A 16,244-nucleotide genomic window follows, 5' to 3' on the forward strand; every position below is an offset into this window, starting at 1 on the left:
GTCTTGCTCCGTTGGCGAAAGTCGTCGAATAGTGCAGCACCGTCAAGTTCTGGGCTCGTATGGGTGGGGGTCTTACTGGTGATCACACGAATGCTGCGCGCACGCAACCAAATCATCAATTTCTGGCGACTAAATGGGCTTCACGTCGACACGAACTTGCTTGGAAACGAGTTGGCTACTGACGACTCGGTATCGATTTTATCGACTGCCGCCACGGTTCCTTCAAGTATCCTTCCATTGAGTGCCTGTGTGGTTGCGATTTGTGCGGTTGTGTTGCGGAAGGCTGTACATCAAACGGTAACAGCTCAGCGCAAGGGAGAGCAAGTGGCGTTTGGTTTAGGCATTTGCAGCGGGTTCCTGTTTCTTGTTGGCATGATGGCGAGCCTTCGGGTCAAAGAGCTTTCAGACCAGAACAGTGTTGAAGGCTCAGGAGCACTGGAGGGGTGGATATCGCTGGATGCTGATGCTAGCGCGCGCGTGGTGTATGCGAGTGTTCTTCTACTCGCGGTCTTGACGGTCGTGGTTGGACGAAGACTTCGCTTATTGCTGACGGAAATGATCATTTGGCTCCTAGTTGGCTTGCTCCAGCGCGAGACCAATTTTCCGACTCTTAGCCTCCTCTGTCTGCAGATCGAATCGGTCGCGAGGCTCTTAGAGTGCGAACAAGCTGCTTCACTTCGTCACAACGGTGTCATTGTGGCAGGGCTAGCTTTGTGGGTATCACAAGCAGCATTCTTCGCGCTTGGCAACTCGCATTTGGTGACGACAATCGACATCAGCCAATCGTACCATGGATTGTCAGCGTATTCGCAGGGTCTGGTTGGCGCGTTGACGTTCGTCAGCGTTTTCTCCGGACAGCTTGTGTGCTTTGTGAATCTTTTCCAGTGGTTGGACGTCCCAACATCCGTCGAAGCATTAGCGGCGCTGTCCGGAGAAAAAGCTCAAAGCGCGAGCGACTCGTCAAGCGCGAAGAAAGCTGCCTGCGTTACGATCTTCACGTATCAGACACTTCGGTTCGCTGTCTACACGTAAGTATTTCACTCAGGGAGCATTGCTTTGAGGTATTGCTGATACTCACGGCTTTTTATTCATCTACAGCGTCGTGGTGTACTTCATGCGCTTCCACTTGTTCATTTGGAGCGTCTTCGCCCCCAAGGTAAAAAGGGATCCTGAACATCCACACACACACACGCTTCTTACGAGTATGGTCTGGTCTAACTTGCGTCTTGTGGTGAATTTCAGATGCTTTACGAGGTGGCGCATCTTGCTGTCTCTCTTGCTCTTGTTGCAGTGCTGGCCCCAGCAACCAGGCAAAGGCGACGTGGCCGAACTTTAGATCTATAGACCTCATAAACTTCGTAGAATTCATGTCAATATCATCGTCACTTGTTGGCTACTTTCGGCGGGTGCTTGGTGTCCCATGCGTCTACCCCACATCCCGCGGACTGTTCTCAAGTCCCTCCGGACCAACGAAACCGCATCACATGGCTTCACGCTTGTTGGGAATGACACACCACGAGTACAATGCAAAAACGCCAAGGGTACGTAGTAAGAAAAAAGAGAGAAATATTCAACTACTTTAGCACCTCGTTTGCAACCAGCAGCTTCTTCCCATTGGGGACGCCAGTGCAAGACCCCGCAGCATCTCTAGTGGCGCCCTCTTTCTCCAAAAAATATAGAAAATAGGCTAACGCGACTTGATGCTGAAGACTACGAGGCTCCAACGCGTCTTCCCCGCCGGCTACACCGCCTTGCGGAACAAGGCTGGAGCCATAAGGCGGAGCGAACCTGTGTGTGTGCTACACTTAAGCGGCCAGGTCCTCCTTCTTGGCAATGATCTGCTCAGTGCCGCAGGCCTTCAGCACGGTGAGCACCAGCTGCTTGCCGTCGTCGAAGTCGGCGCGGATCTCGTCAGCGAACGTCTCCGGGAAGGTGGGCAGCTTGATGTCCTCGCGGGTCTCGCCCGAGTCGTCCATGAGCGAGCAGAAGTCGTCGTCCGTGATGTCGAGCAGCGTGTACTCAGCGCGCGACACGAAGGGCACCGACGTGGTGTGCGTGGAGGGCACAATGTCCTCGTACTTCTTGTTGGTGAAGATGTCCAGGGCCGTGAAGTTGCACTTGGCGTGGCCGTGCTTGCCGGTCTTGGAGGTCGACACGCTCACCACCTTGCACGGGTGGCCCTTGATCATGATGAAGCCGCCCTTGCGGATCTGGCCAGCCTCAGACGGGTAGGTCTCCGAGGCACCGGCGTCGGTCGAGTGGAACTCGAAGTCGTGCTCCTCGTGGTCAGCCATTGTAGATAAGTGTAGTGGGTGGGGAAAGAAACCTGAAGTGGGTCAAGACATGGCAGTTAGTGGAGCTGTTTCTGTGGGGGGCGGAGGTAGAGCAGGCGCAGCCACTGCTGTTGCTGCCGTTAGCGTTGCTGTGCTGCGGCCGGTGCCTGCACCACCAGGATCTGTAGCTATAGCTGTCAGCGTAGCTGGAGAGCACTCGTACCTTGGGAAGGGGAAAACTTAACTGGGGATCCAGAACGGAGCGCGATGCTGGCCAATTATCCGAAGCCACCACCGGTTGTAGAGCAGCCACACAATGTGTTGTGTGGTCCACAAAAAACGGCCTTTTTAAGCGCGCTTAGCGCGCTAAGCGCGCTTAATGGACTATTTTTTGGGGTCAAATGCGGGTTCCGACCTCGACCTCGACGTCGGATCCCAGGTGGCGGCGACTCTATCGGCGATGAACATCAGGAGACGAACAGCCTGCTCATCAGGGGGGCTTCGTGGAGCAGCTGTGGACGATGCGGCTAAGCAGCAACAGCTCGTGCTTTGGCGCGATAGACAAGTTGACATGAGTAAGGTTGAAGTATCAAAGAGTGTGCAGTCGGTGGCGTGACCGACGTTTGGTGACGCCAGTCACTGCGTCAGCGGATCAGATACTTTCCTCCCCTTCAAGCGAGAAGAAGAAGAACACCGACATCATCACCTCTAGCTTCTCTCGACCATGGCAGAGCCCCACATGAAGACGGCGGGCGTGGCCCAGTACATCCACCACCAGAGCGACGTGTCGGCCAACGCCATCGCGCCCACGGACGCCGTGGTGGCCGAGTTCAAGCAGCTCAAGATGCGGCGCAAGTACCGCTACGTGCTGTTCCGCATCGAGGCCGACAAGGTGGTCGTCGACGCCACGGCGCCGCCCTCGGCCTCGTTCGCGGACTTCAACGCCGCGCTTCCCGACTCGGACTGCCGCTACGCCGTGTACGACCACGAGTTCCTGACGCCCGACGGGCGCAAGTCCAGCAAGCTCTTCTTCGTCACGTGGATCCCGCAGAACTCGCACCCGGGCTTCAAGATGGCCTACACGCATGCCAAGAGCGCCGTCCAGAGCGTGTGCGACGGCTGCTTCGAGGTCAGCGCCGTCATCAAGAAGGAAGTCGCTCAGGGCATGGACATCACGGACGGAGACGCGTCCGACTCGGACAGCGAGTTCGAGGACGACTAGAACTGGTAGAGATCACCTTAGCTGAGTGTGGTCTGGGCAGGTTGATTGCATTCCTAAAATTCTATTCGGACCTGTCCTCTCATCAATCAAAAGCTGCGTTTTGGATTACCGGGTTTTACTTGGACGACGTGGCCTTCAGGTGCTGCCGCTGCTTGTTGCGCATGGCCAGCATCTGCTTCTTGAGTGCCCGCTCCGCCTCGAGGTTCATGCGCTTGCGCTCCTTCTCTCTGTGCTCCTGCGCTTCGTGCTCGGCGCGCTTGCGTTTCTCGTTGCGCGCCTTCTCCACTGCGCGAGTGTGCTTGATATACACGAAGCGCGTGTACTCGTGCGTGAGCATACGCAGCACCGCAACGCCGGGGCCGCTGCGGTGCACGAGCATATCGTACGCGGTTTCTAACTTGCTCAAGGCGTACGAGTCGTACGGCCGAACCAGGCGCATGGCTTCGTCGAACTGGGCTTGTATTGCCGGCGTCACGAGCGAGGTGTCCTTCGTCCTAGGGGATCGGGTCCTCGGCGAAGGGGTAGTGGCAGGTACTGGAGGTTGTTCCGCTTCTGGTTCAGTCTTGGATACGCCGTTGACCGCGTTAGATCCTGCTACCGCTGCGTCTGGTGCCGATTTTATCTCTGCATTGTCTTTTGGACCAGCAGTACCGTTCACGCTCAAGGATGCTGCGGTGGAGGCATCTGCCGCTGTAGACACACCTTCGTCGGGCTTACCAGTGGGCTTCTCTAAGGGTTTCGAAGTCGTAGCAGTGGTCGAGGCTGGGGTGCCAGTGAGGCGAATGATTTGGGCCACGCAGGCTAGCCACCTTGTAGTGCGCTGGACGTTGATCCGATCCATCTTCGGTGGACCCAACGCTTGCTGAGCCGCTACATATTGCCCTGTCAAGCTGCCATTGGATTTCCAGTCAGTTGGCTTCGGTGGCTTACGAACTGACGCGTTCGAAGCTGTGCCGTGGGCGTAGCCGTTGTACCCTTTGGCACTTAGAGGGTTGATGTAGCAACCGTTCTGGACAAACTTGCTCTCCTTCTTCTCAAAGTCCAATCGCTTGGCCTCCTTACGGGATGCGATGAGGCCACGTGCATCAACTGGGGCACGACAGACGCCGCAAATAATGTCATCCGTCATACTTGGGAGGCCCTTGGGAAGTGTAATGTCCTTTCGCACTCCATCCTGAACAATTGAGATCGATTTCCGCTTCTTCTTGGCGCCAGCTGTAGTGCCAGCCACGGGCAGATACCGTTCGCGTTCACGAGCACTTGAGCGACGCTTCGTACATCTCCAGTGCTGGACGTGAGGAACGGCAGACTCGTCGCCCCCAGAGCAGTAGAAAAGGTGTTGCCGCTCGTGGAATGGGTCTAAGCACACGTCACAAGTATGCTGCTGGCTGAACGGACCAGGATACTTGGCCAAGTACCTCGGCGGGTTGAATGCCCTTTCAAGACGACGGAACAACTTCTTGTCGTTAACCAAGTCCTGAGCAGGCGTCGGCGGCAGTGCGTACACCTTTTCGAGCTGCGGCACGTAACTCAGGATCAGCTGAAGAACCTGAAGGTGCTTGTAGTTGTAATCAGGCGGCTCGGTCTTGCAAGTGCGCAGTCCCTTGTTGCAATACCCCACCGCCAGCGCCGCAATATCCCGGATCACCTCAGCAGCAGTGGTGTAATCCGGCAAGTGCTTCGCAACCGTACCAAACCGACGCATGTCATCACGGCCAACGAGTAGACGAATAGGGCGCGTGATTAGCTTGGCTAGGAGGTCGCCAATGTCCTCGGTGCAGTCGCGATGGCGCTCGCAATACGCGTGGAACTGCAGGATATGACCGGCCCGAAGCTCCACGTGCCCGTTCCCTTTATGCGCACACATGGCGTGGAAAAACTGCGCACAGTTTACTCGGCGACACTGTATCCGGACACCACGACCAGAGTGACAGAAGCAGCACTCACCCGGCGTTAGCGGATCCCTCATCATCACTTCGTTCACGTCAGGCACCACTTCTTCGACTTCCTCCGCAGGTTTCTCCGTCTTCTCAGCTTCACCGCTAGTCTCCTCTGTAGCAGCAGCCTCCGCCGCCTCCTTTGCTGCTGCCTCCCTCGCAGCCGCTTCCTTCTTCGTCAACTTCTCAACAGGCTTGATCTTGCTCTCCCTCACAACGTGCGCAGCCAGTCGCCGCGGATCCCAATTGATGCACAGCACGTGACCGAACTGCACCGCATCACCCGTCGTTGCTTCCTTCTCCTCTTCCTCCCCAAACTTGGCGCACCGGCCCCAAAAAGCAGCATCTCCTGCTGTCTCCACGAGCTTCAACGCTCCCTCGCCACCTCCTTTGCCGCAATACACGCACGTAGCAGCTCGCCGTTCGACTCCACGGCGGCAGCAGTCACACTTCCAGTCCGCATCCTTCATTTCCTCGTCGTCCTGCTGCGTCTCACCCTTCGCCACCGTCTCGGGCACTGGCAACGCGTCCGCGTAGCACTTCTCATGCACTGCAAGCTTGCAGCCCACGCAGACGCGGAGCGTATCGCCCCGCGTGGAGCTCTCAATAAGGCCGCACTCGGAACACCTCAAATTCTTCTCTGAACTCCCTTCTTCCTCCATTTTGACGTCCCCCGAAGCCCCAGGAGCCTCCACGGGCGCGGAGTTTTGCGCGCCAACCGACGCGTCGCCGTCGTCCCTGGATTTCTCGCCTTCTGCGGGCTCCATGGTCACGTCAGCGGGTGTGGCTGATGTGCCGTCGGTCTGCGCATCTTGTTTGGCGCTTGCGTGCACCGGAGGCTCCGCTGAGGCGGCGCTGGCCGCGGCAGTCGGCGTCTCCGGGTGCGTCGGCATCGTGGACGGTCGTCCCAGGCTAATGTGACTCCCCATTTAGAAATAGTCTCGAGAGGGGTAAGGGGAGTACAATTTTTGCGCCGGACTATATTTGGACCAAGTTGAAGTGGGTTGATTGGAGGATGTTACTATGTAGCTCAGCTAAAGTCCCGGTCGGGGAAGAGCTTGGGAGCCACGAGCGTCCAGGAGAAGAGGAGTATCGTGACCCACTGCGCCACGATCTTCACCCACATGGAGATGTTATTGAAGGAGCTGGAGGCAGAAAAAGAGTGAGTAAATGGACACCAAACTGTGAGTAAAGAGCAAGTGCCAGCCTACCCGTCCGCCGAGTTCCAGTCCGTCAGCACCATGGCCATGTACAGGCCGGCGAGGCACATCATACTGTAGAATTGCCACGGTTCGTGTATGAGCTCTCGACCGGGCTGAGGAGGCTCCACCGTTGTGCCAGCGGGAGCGAGGGCGGGGCTTTCGTCCGTGTGCTGGGCTGGATGCACATCAACGACCACGACGCTAGCGAACTGCTGGTCGTGGTGGCGATCAGCGCTAGCAGGTCGTGACACTGTAGTGTCTCGGCCCTGAGGCGTTCGCCCCTGTCGAACTAGAAGTTTGGCGGCCGCACTTGACGTGCGCCAACTTGTCCACGTCATCGCGAACGCGGCTATCACGGCGTTGGCGATCATGCTGTCCGTGTTGGACGACTCCTCGTCTCTTGGTGCAGGAGGCGGATGTCTTCGATGCTCACACGACTTTACCGGGTTGCTGACTAGCGCTTGCCAGCACATGAGCACCAGATACGCCGATATAGCGCATGGTGGCAGCAAACCCACCTCGATCCACGGGGAGACTGCGTATCCAGACCAAACGTTAGATGAATTGGCGTTGCCGAACATTTTGGAAGCCGCGCGCGTCTTACCGCAAGCGATGATCAAAAGGCCAGCTGCTATGATCGTTATGGTCGTGAACGCTAGGCCCAGGTCGCAATCGGCAAAGCGCATGTACTGGTAGTCGTTGTGAACACAATTCGTAAGTGAGGAGGGGCATATGCGCACGCGTAAAGGACAAACTGATGCTCGTACCAAGTAGGTGATCCCAGACCCTATGCAAACCATCGAAACTGCGCACACGCCTAAGAAGGCCGTCTTCCTGCAACCGCAGAGATGTTAGAAAGAACACATACTTAAGTATACTATAGTGCTGATATCCATGACGCACCACATGCAAACGCTGCCGGCGCAGAACCCGCTTCTCGCCTCACCCTGAGCCTCGGCCTTTTCCGCGCGTTCTAGTCGTTCCAGCAACGTATCTCGAACCTGGTCTAGTAATTTGCATTGCGCAAAATTCTCCGACAATTGTGAAATTTATGAAGATCTGATTACTTAAGTAAAGCGGATGGAGCTCACGTACACGAAACGCTGACGATGGAGAAGATCTGGAAGAGGATAAAGAACCCAGAGGCGACTCTTGTAAAAGGCACATACCCGTCGAAAAAGGCTAATGATGTTCACAATAATGTTGACATCACAGTGAGCAGACGCGAATTCAGGATTTCCTGGCATCGGTGATGCAAGCTATCACTCACAGTTTGGGATGTAGAACGACCCAACCAGCAGTGCGATCAGCACCGGTACCTCGACCCACATGAGGATCTTGATAGCTCGCGCACGTGGCTGCACCCAGCCCAACCGACTGAGCAGTGCGCGCATCAAGAAGAACATCGAGATGCTGAAGCTTGCGCGGAAGATCATTTGGTTGCCCTGGCAGGACGCGCTGTCGGTCTCGTCACAGTCGGAGAACGTGCCGAACGAAGACAGCAAGTCTGATCAGGCGGAACAAATGCGTCTTAGCGATCGAGATACTCGAAGCAACCTTGCAACGCCCCCCACTCACCTCTTCCGATCGTCTTGAACAAGGTGGCGAAGATGGCATTGCAGAAGAACAGCGCGATGTAGAGCCCGCGCAGCCAGTTGACCTCGATCTGCAGGAAAGCGGGCAGCATGGAGGCCATCCCGTCCTCCGCTCAGTGAACGCACTGCACCTCAGTTTCCCTTCGGAGCCGCCCAAAATGTCTCCTGTTGACAAGCATCGCGTCAAAATTAGCGACCTTTCGGTATCAAGTCTTGGAGGTCTTCCCAAACATGATAAATAGTTTTTGTGGTTCCAGCGGCCACGCGCCACACAACCGCACAAGTCGCACAAGGAAGGGAACACTTCTCCCACACTCTGGCCCCGACTCGCCGGCCTGGAAGCAGAGGCCGACCAAGGTAGAGCGCAGCAGAGAGCTCCGCACGAATACGTTCAGACGCGCAGTATGACTAACACCCCGCCGCTGCCTTTGTAGACCCCATGGCGACTAAGCGAGGCCGCTCTCCGTCTCTAGCGGAGGACGCACCCCCTTCCAAGCGCGGGAACAACGAGGCCCATGACCTGCAGCAGCTCAACGAGGCGGCCTCCGCTCTACCCAACTCTCTCCCAATAGCTGCGGAGACTACCGTCGCAATTGCAGACGCAGTAGCATCAGCTGTGGGCCAAGGGGGCGCTCTACCGGAGACTACCGATGCAATGGGGGCCGAAGTTTTGATGGTAGAGCAGCACACTACTGCTGCCAACTTGTCGGCTGCAACGCCGACGCTTATGGTGGTGGCTCCAGAGTTCCAGGTGGTGCACGACTCGTGGGAAGCCTTCGAAGAAGCGCTCAAGACCTACGCCAAGGCGACGTACCAGCTCTACGTGATCCGTTCTACCACGTCCGTCAAGCGCCGAAATTTGAAGATTGCCAAGGGTGCAACGAAAGGAGACGCGGCGGGTAATGCTGGCGCGTTGAGGAAGGCCGGGCTGGAGCTGGGGGTCCCGATGGAGCACGACGTTGATGGTGGAGAGCAGCTGGTAGAACGCACGTTGATCCCGGAGCGGAATCAATGGTATTCCAAGTCCCTCAAGTGCACGCACGGATGGAAGGACCGTCATCGCGGCACTGGCAAGCGTGGGTCCGGGGTGGTGCGCTCTACGAGCTGTCCTGCCAAAATGTGCGTGACACTGCAGCACCGAGGAGCGGGGCCCGATGACTGGAAGGTGGTGGTGACCAAACATGTACGGACGCACAACCACCAGTTGTCCAAGGAATTGTTCCTCTACTACTCGGAGAATCGGCGTATTTACGACCCAGAGTTGCTGACTGTTGCCGGAGATGCACCGGGCGCTACGAACGGAGCGGCGAAGCCCTCGGTAGATTTATCCACTGCGCAGCTCACGTCTTTGCTCGACCAGGCCAACCAGCGGACTGGGGTGTTCCGTATGCTCACGTCCAGTGAGGAGCAGAGCCAGCAGCAAACGTCGTCGATGGCATTCATGGTGTCGGACGCGTTGGGCTCCACGCCTGCTGCGCCCAATGGGAATATGCCTGACCATCGCTCGAATAAGCAGCTCACGGAAGCTAGCAGCAACCAGTTTGTGATCCGACCACGCGTCAAGAATGCTACGCCTCTAGCTTCCATGCCTCCGCTCGGGGCTGTAGTTTTGACCCCAGGGACAATCCCCTCAAGAGCGCTGGATGGTGGTGGCTTCTGTGTGCCACGAATCGCAGTCAAGGTGCACCCAACATGGGATGCCTTCCACGACTACGTAGCGCAGTACGCGTTCGATACGGCGCAAGTGTTTCGCACTCGATCGACTGTGTCGGTTGCCTCGAGAAACGCGAAGATATTGGCATCCGCCGCAGCGAAAGCAGAATCAGATGGCCACCATGTTGCGAGCTATGCAAGCTTTGCTGCGAATACAGCATCGCCATCTTCACGCTTGATTCCCGACGAGTACAAGTGGTTCTCAAAGTTGCTGATCTGCACGTATGGCTGGAAACGTAGAGCACGGGGCAAAGTGCCTCGTGCCGGAGAAGATGGGGGAAGCGGTCCGTGTCCAGCTATGATACTAGCTCGGGTGGAACGCAACGTTGACGGCCAGTGGCACATCGTGATCAACCGCCAGGTGCCCGAACACAACCACCGGTTGAATACGCAGGTCGAAGAGCCCTGCAACCAAGATCTTTTCGAACCTAATGCTCATACTGAGTCGACTTTAGCTACTGCATCATTGGAACCAACTTCAAGTGAGCCCAGCCCAAGCGGAGACAGCTCATCACTACTCGAGGCCGAAGCAATGGCACCGGAAACAAGCGTCGAAGAAGCGCCCACGGCGCCACCGGCTCAGCGTGAGATTGTTGTGCGCGTTCCCAAGCTCCAGTCGGTGTTCAACTCGTGGGACGATTTCCACGCAAGTCTGAAGGCGTATTCGGACGCCACGTACCAGCTTTACCGTACGAGAACCACCAGCTCGGCGAAGGGCAGGAACAAGAAGATCACGCAGATGAGGCGCGGGGACGTGGATGGCGAGAACGCTGAGAACAGTGACAACGGAAGCGACCCTGACACAGCATTGAGCGGGGTTACTGCAACGCGAAAGATTCCTGAGTCGTGGAGATGGTACTCGAAGACCCTCACCTGCACGCACGGCTGGAAGGAGCGACACCGAGGCACGGGTAAACGTACCGCACACGTTGTGCGCTCGACAGCGTGCCCAGTTAAGATTTGTGCGACCGTGCAATACATGAACCCGTCCGGTAGAGCAGCTACTACTACCCCCGTCGAAGGCGGCGATGATAGCTGCTGGCGCGTGGTTGTGACCAAACATGTCGTGGATCACAACCACAATTTGTCGCGGGAGCTCTACCAGCACTATTGCGAGAACCGTCGGATCTACGACCCGGAGTTGCTCGCAATTGACACGTCGAGCGAAGCCGCCGTGGTTAAACGGAAGGCATACGTGACCCCCGACCAAAGCGCAGTGATTGATAGTGTGTCAATGCAAGGGGCTCAACCAGATACAAGTCAAATGGCTTCTCAGCAGACCATTCTTCCGGCGCAAATGGAGGTAGGTCTAGCGGAGGCTGTGGCCCATGCCCAGTTGTTCTCGTCTCCTGGTGACAACCATCCCGTTGGAATTGGTGTGAGTGGGGCAACAGCTTTACAACGAAATGTGGCTGCAGTTTCGGCGGCCTCGACTAGTGTCCCTCAGCAAATTGTGCCGTCAGTCGTGCTGCTTCCGTACAACACGACGCCCTCCTACCTACCTCCTCAGGCACAGCAGCCCCCAGCTGAACAACAAGCCCAGCAACAGCAGCAACAACTCCAACCACCTCACCAGCAGCAACAGCAAGTGCAACAACAGCCAGCACCAGTTCAAGCAGCTTTCACGGGCACCCCCAATGGGTCTCACCTCGGACGAGGGTCAGGAGAGTGCGAGGGCGTGGCCACCCTGGCAGCTGTGGCGTCGCCAGGCTTAACTGCAGCCAACGTTGTGCTATTCAACCATGCCGGAATGGTATCAGGCGGATTCCCTTCGTCAGGGACGAACGTGATTTCTGTTGCCTGTCGAGTACACGGATCCTCGAGCTCAACGGATAATGGGCCGATCACGACCCAATCGGGCAGCCAGGCAGTGGGCTCTGCTAACGGTCAAGCACCGCAGTGCACGTGCTTCCGGATAGCAGGCGGCGGCAACTACGTGACCATCGTCCCCGCCACCGATCCTCTCCCCGCTCCTGACCACAGCTTTGACGCTGATGATACCATATTCTACGCTGAAGACATGGAGGGAGCCTGGCAGCCATCGTCCAATGTTGAGATCGAGAAGGTGACTACCGAGAGTGGAGAGACGGTGTGGCGAGTGCCGCGTATCGTGCGTCGATACCCCACGTGGGAGGCCTTTCACAAGTACCTGGACGCGTACTCGACTGCAACGTTCCAGCTCTACCGAGTTCGTACGACGTACTCGGTGCGTTCACGCAACGTCCGTCTTCGTCAGCTTGCTGCGAGTCGAGGCCTTGCGGTGCGTGAAGGTGACGATGGAGACCCCAACGCCGCAGTGGAGACGGAGCAGGAAGGCGTTCATGGATTGTCGCGAGCCCACGTCGTCCCGGAAGAGCACGAATGGTACTCCAAGACGTTCTTGTGTACGCACGGCTGGAAGCGCCGCAGTCGTGGCAGCGGTCAGCGAGTGAGTCACAACGTCCGGGCCACCGAGTGTCCTGCCAAGGTGTGCGCCACGCTTCAGCGCACGGATGGCGCCAACACTTGGAGTGTCGTGGTCACGAAGCATTTGGTAGAGCACAACCACGAGCTCTCGGAAGCGCTCTACCAGCAGTACAGCGAGGTTCGACGCGTACGTGACCCTGAAGTCCTTGCACAAGCGGAGCAGCTGTGGCGCGGCGGAGCTACTCGTCGCCGCGTGTTCGAGTTCCTCAAGGAGCGGTCTCCGAACCACGTCATTCTCATGAAGGACGTGCACAACCTTGTGCAGCGTTGGCAAGCGCAAGAAAGGCGACCCCGACAGTCACCGCAGGGAGAGGACGGCGAAGACCAAGGCCAAGAGCAACAACAGCAGCCGAGCGAGACCTCCCCGCCTGTCGTTTCAGCTAGTCACGACGATGAGAGCACTTCTTGGTTGTAATCTAACCCCAACATCGTTTGCATGACAAGCCGCCTGGATCGATGGAAACTGCTTTTGGTGAACGGACACTTCCAGTTTTGTTGTGCTTTTGCTTTGTGCTTAGGTTGCATGGCGTATTTCCAAGGCGGGGACTTCGTGGAGCTCTTGAGCGCGCAGGGCAAGGCGCCTGCCGCCGCGTGGAAGCTGCAGGGTAAGATCTCCAAAACGTTTGACAAGGGGATCAGAGGCAATGCGTTCCAGCTCGACGGCAGCTCGGAGACCAAGATGCAGCTGCCTAAAGCCGCTTCGTCCTCGCTTGGTCTGGCTCAAAGATTTGTGATTATTCAGCTCTTGGTGCCATTTACCCGCTCGTTCTCTGTGGAGATCTGCTTCTCGGACTTCCAGAAGGTGCGTCGCCGATTCGTCGTGGCCTCAGCGTTTCGGGAGACAGCACGCACAGCTCTGCATGTCCAGCTCCCCCTCAACGCTGCCGATGTGCCTCGGGACCAGTGGATGAACCTCGTGTTCGATCTGCAAACTCTGTCGGAGGTTCACTTCCCGGACTCAGGCTACCGCTCGATGGAATCGCTCTGCATTGGTGGGAGCTGTCGCCTCAAGCGGATATTCACCATGAAGGACGCCCCTACGCCGTCACGAGGCTCACAGGTTGTCAGACACGCAGATATTCGGGATATTCCGAGACAGTTCGTGTTCTCGGCAACGCAGCGTGGAGCTAGTGGTGCACTACCGATTCCGACGCTGTATTTCGCTATGGAGCCTGCTTCAGGGATCGGAGGCGTCCATGGAGTTGCTGTCACTGTTAACAACAACAGCAGCGCTCCGAAATCTTCTCGTCGCAGCCAAACAGCGCCGGGGAAAGCTCCGACCAAACAACGCACCAAAGGAGCGCAAGTAGTGCGACCAGGGAGTGAATTGGTGCAGCGAAGAGCTTTGGTACAGCAACAAGTGGAGCTTCAGACCGATTCGGACGCCAGCAAAGCGAGTGGCCTGGGCCACCAACGTTTGCGTACGCCAGCCAGAGTGAGCACTACAGGAAGTAAACTTCGCCAGCCGCAATCGAGAGTCGGGAAGGTGGTGATGGTGACGAAGGAGGACTATTCACCACGAATCGAATCCCCATCCTCAGAACTCCGGTCCTCTCGTGGACGTGCTTTTGAGACGCCACAAGACTCAGAACTACCGCAGCCAAAGAGTGCGTCTTCTGATCAAGAGAACAGACCCCACGACGCCAAGAAGGAAGAAATGGTACTTGCAGCAACACCAGTACAAGTCCCAGATCGGGCTCTAAGCCCTCCAAACAGCGTGAACTCCAGCATGATGGCGTCTCCAAACGCGAAGGACTTGCGGAGTGGCGAGCGAAGTCAAACTCTTCGTCAATCCATCTTGGGGGAGATTCAACAAAAGCTCGCGAGTTTGGAGGATGAGGACGAGAAAGCGGATGAGCGAGACAGGGAGCTGTTTCTGCGGCACACATCACTGCACAGTGGGGAATGGTACCTGCAGCAGCTCCGTGACGAAGATCTAAACGACGATGACGGGCCTCTACTTTTAGACGATGAAGACGATCGTACTCAACTGAGCTCGTCCTGGAGACGAGAATTGAATGACACGAACGCAAACCTCGCGATCCCCTCTTCAGATGACACGCTACGTCGTAGTCGCGATGATACAACGGATAAGGACTCCATTTTCTCTTTCTCGTCTATGGTAAAGTCGAGAACGAAATCGACTGGTAAAAGTTCGTCTAAGTTGTTCGACTTCGACTCTCTGCTACAAGACGTGAAACCATTGGCGCCATCACTTGACGACGACAAAGCTCCACGTCTTGATGATCTGCACGCGCAGCTTGAAAAGAGTATCAATCACGCCATTAGTGACGCAGAAGATGATGCCGACGAGCAGGAACTTGTGAAGCTGCTGGCGGCAAAACGATCTGCGAGAGAGCTATTGCCGCGGTCTGCAGGCAATAGTCAAGGTAACGAGGCCGAAGTAGTGAACGAGCATAAGCGAGGTTCAAATGAGGAAGAATTTGCCAGCGAACCAGTTGACGAGGCCAGGAAAGACTTGACGCCAGCCGAACAGGACCAGGGACAAGCGAATGAAGACAAGGAATGGCGTTTGAATCGACAAGGTGGTGACTCTAAGTTTGATGCTGGACATGGAGACACCGGACTATCGATTGATCTGTAAGTTGCAAGGTGTTTTATCTATTTTTTTGTGAATTGCCTATTTAAGTTTCTCTATTGAAATGGGCTACTTCATCTATCTACGCCCATGGTTGTAGAACCAGCGAGCTTAGTGCTAGCGGTGGGGGGAGTGTCCACGATCCCGACGAAGATGGCGACTGCGAGAGCTCAATCGGTCATGCAAGTCCAACGAGTCCTCAGCTTATTGAGTCCAAACCTGAGAATGACGACGACAGCAGTAAATCGTTGCATGATGAGGACGACGGCGATGACTCGAGCTTCGACTTCGGTGAGTTTCCTGATACCTGTCGGTGGGAAATGCTGCGAGGCAGCTAACTCGGTGGTTAACTTGCAGAGGATCTGGTGGAAGATGCTGCATCGAGCGATAGCCGTTTTGAAGATGACAGAGCAACTGGTCGCGATAGCATCTCAGCCTCGACAGACAGAAAGTCTTCGAGGCCAACGCAAGCTGCAACCCCCACGCGACACTCGAATAACTTCGTTTCATTGCTTTCTGGCAGTCCTCGAAGAAACCAGCACCCCCACGAAAATCAACGTGCCAGCCTTGACCAACCAGCAAAAATGGTACCTGCAAAGTCTCCGTTGATAGAGCCTTCTCGACGGACACGAGACAAACTCCAGGAAAGAAAATCCCAAGAGCGGTCTCTGAAGCTATCCCATTCCAGTGAGCTGTCGTCCTCCTTCTCTGCTCGTCGACTGCAACGGCTGTTGGAGTCTACCGACTGGACAGCGGAACTTGATGCTCAAGCGAGTCTTTCACCCTTTGGTCGAGAAAGCGACCGAAAGTACAGCCCCGCCAACTACCGCTCACCCGCGTCAAGTGGTAACGTCCAACAACGATCCGCTTCTAAAGGCAGCACGCGCCGATCGTCCCAAAAATCATCGTCAGGTCTTCAAACTCCAGCCACTGCGTCCATTGAGCTGGTATACGATCCACTCCTGCGTTGCTACTATGACCCCGTCGCCAACAAGTACTACGCGCTAGCAGAATAACTTCTAACACGGACTCGGCCAAAACTTGGTTTGGTTCTCTTGATCATCCCAGATAATTTAGTGGAACATGCACTGGGATGACACCATTCCGAAGAGAAAACCTTAATCTAATCATCCGTCATCCGTCCCAAGCAGCATGTTGGCGACGCTGCGACGTGAACGCGGACTAATCTGCTCCTCTGGAATGGTACTCTGGGTGACAGTGTCGCGCTGGCGCCGCA

General features: G+C 56.3%; 6 protein-coding genes across 6 annotated transcripts; 3 read left to right on the plus strand and 3 right to left on the minus strand.

Annotated features, from left to right (window-relative positions):
- Nucleotides 1-1,545: 1,545 nt before the first annotated feature.
- On the minus strand, nt 1,546-2,328 carry PHYSODRAFT_285912 (hypothetical protein). Its single transcript, XM_009528098.1, has one exon. It carries the CDS (start codon nt 2,292-2,294, stop codon nt 1,806-1,808), a length of 489 nt encoding a protein of 162 aa, XP_009526393.1. The 5' UTR covers nt 2,295-2,328; the 3' UTR covers nt 1,546-1,805.
- A 735-nt stretch (nt 2,329-3,063) lies between these two features.
- Nucleotides 3,064-3,393, plus strand: PHYSODRAFT_409769 (hypothetical protein; the record flags this gene model as incomplete). The annotated part of the gene is made up of 1 exon (XM_009528099.1): nt 3,064-3,393. A coding segment is annotated over one exon (330 nt), but the record flags the coding sequence as incomplete, so codon positions are not given.
- A 217-nt stretch (nt 3,394-3,610) lies between these two features.
- PHYSODRAFT_360489 (hypothetical protein) lies at nt 3,611-6,325 on the minus strand (the record flags this gene model as incomplete). Its single annotated transcript, XM_009528100.1, has 1 exon — nt 3,611-6,325. One exon carries the CDS (start codon nt 6,323-6,325, stop codon nt 3,611-3,613), a length of 2,715 nt encoding a protein of 904 aa, XP_009526395.1.
- Nucleotides 6,326-6,462: 137 nt separating this feature from the next.
- PHYSODRAFT_331320 (hypothetical protein) lies at nt 6,463-8,330 on the minus strand (the record flags this gene model as incomplete). Its single annotated transcript, XM_009528101.1, has 8 exons — nt 6,463-6,577; nt 6,644-7,169; nt 7,239-7,323; nt 7,402-7,468; nt 7,538-7,640; nt 7,730-7,816; nt 7,905-8,141; nt 8,213-8,330. The coding sequence occupies 8 exons, from the start codon at nt 8,328-8,330 to the stop codon at nt 6,463-6,465; spliced, it is 1,338 nt and encodes a 445-aa protein (XP_009526396.1).
- A 3,752-nt stretch (nt 8,331-12,082) lies between these two features.
- Nucleotides 12,083-12,688, plus strand: PHYSODRAFT_406947 (hypothetical protein; the record flags this gene model as incomplete). The annotated part of the gene is made up of 2 exons (XM_009528102.1): nt 12,083-12,206; nt 12,279-12,688. Coding segments are annotated over 2 exons (534 nt in total), but the record flags the coding sequence as incomplete, so codon positions are not given.
- A 243-nt stretch (nt 12,689-12,931) lies between these two features.
- On the plus strand, nt 12,932-15,616 carry PHYSODRAFT_331322 (hypothetical protein; the record flags this gene model as incomplete). Its single annotated transcript, XM_009528103.1, has 4 exons — nt 12,932-15,009; nt 15,108-15,298; nt 15,365-15,424; nt 15,531-15,616. The coding sequence occupies 4 exons, from the start codon at nt 12,932-12,934 to the stop codon at nt 15,614-15,616; spliced, it is 2,415 nt and encodes an 804-aa protein (XP_009526398.1).
- Nucleotides 15,617-16,244: the final 628 nt, after the last annotated feature.

Source organism: Phytophthora sojae (genome assembly GCF_000149755.1).
Source record: "Phytophthora sojae unplaced genomic scaffold PHYSOscaffold_4, whole genome shotgun sequence".
NCBI lineage: Eukaryota > Oomycota > Peronosporomycetes > Peronosporales > Peronosporaceae > Phytophthora > Phytophthora sojae.

Bases quoted from the DNA above. Each gene is read 5' to 3' on its own strand.
- PHYSODRAFT_285912 (XM_009528098.1), bottom strand. From the start codon at position 2,294: ATGGCTGACCACGAGGAGCACGACTTCGAGTTCCACTCGACCGACGCC.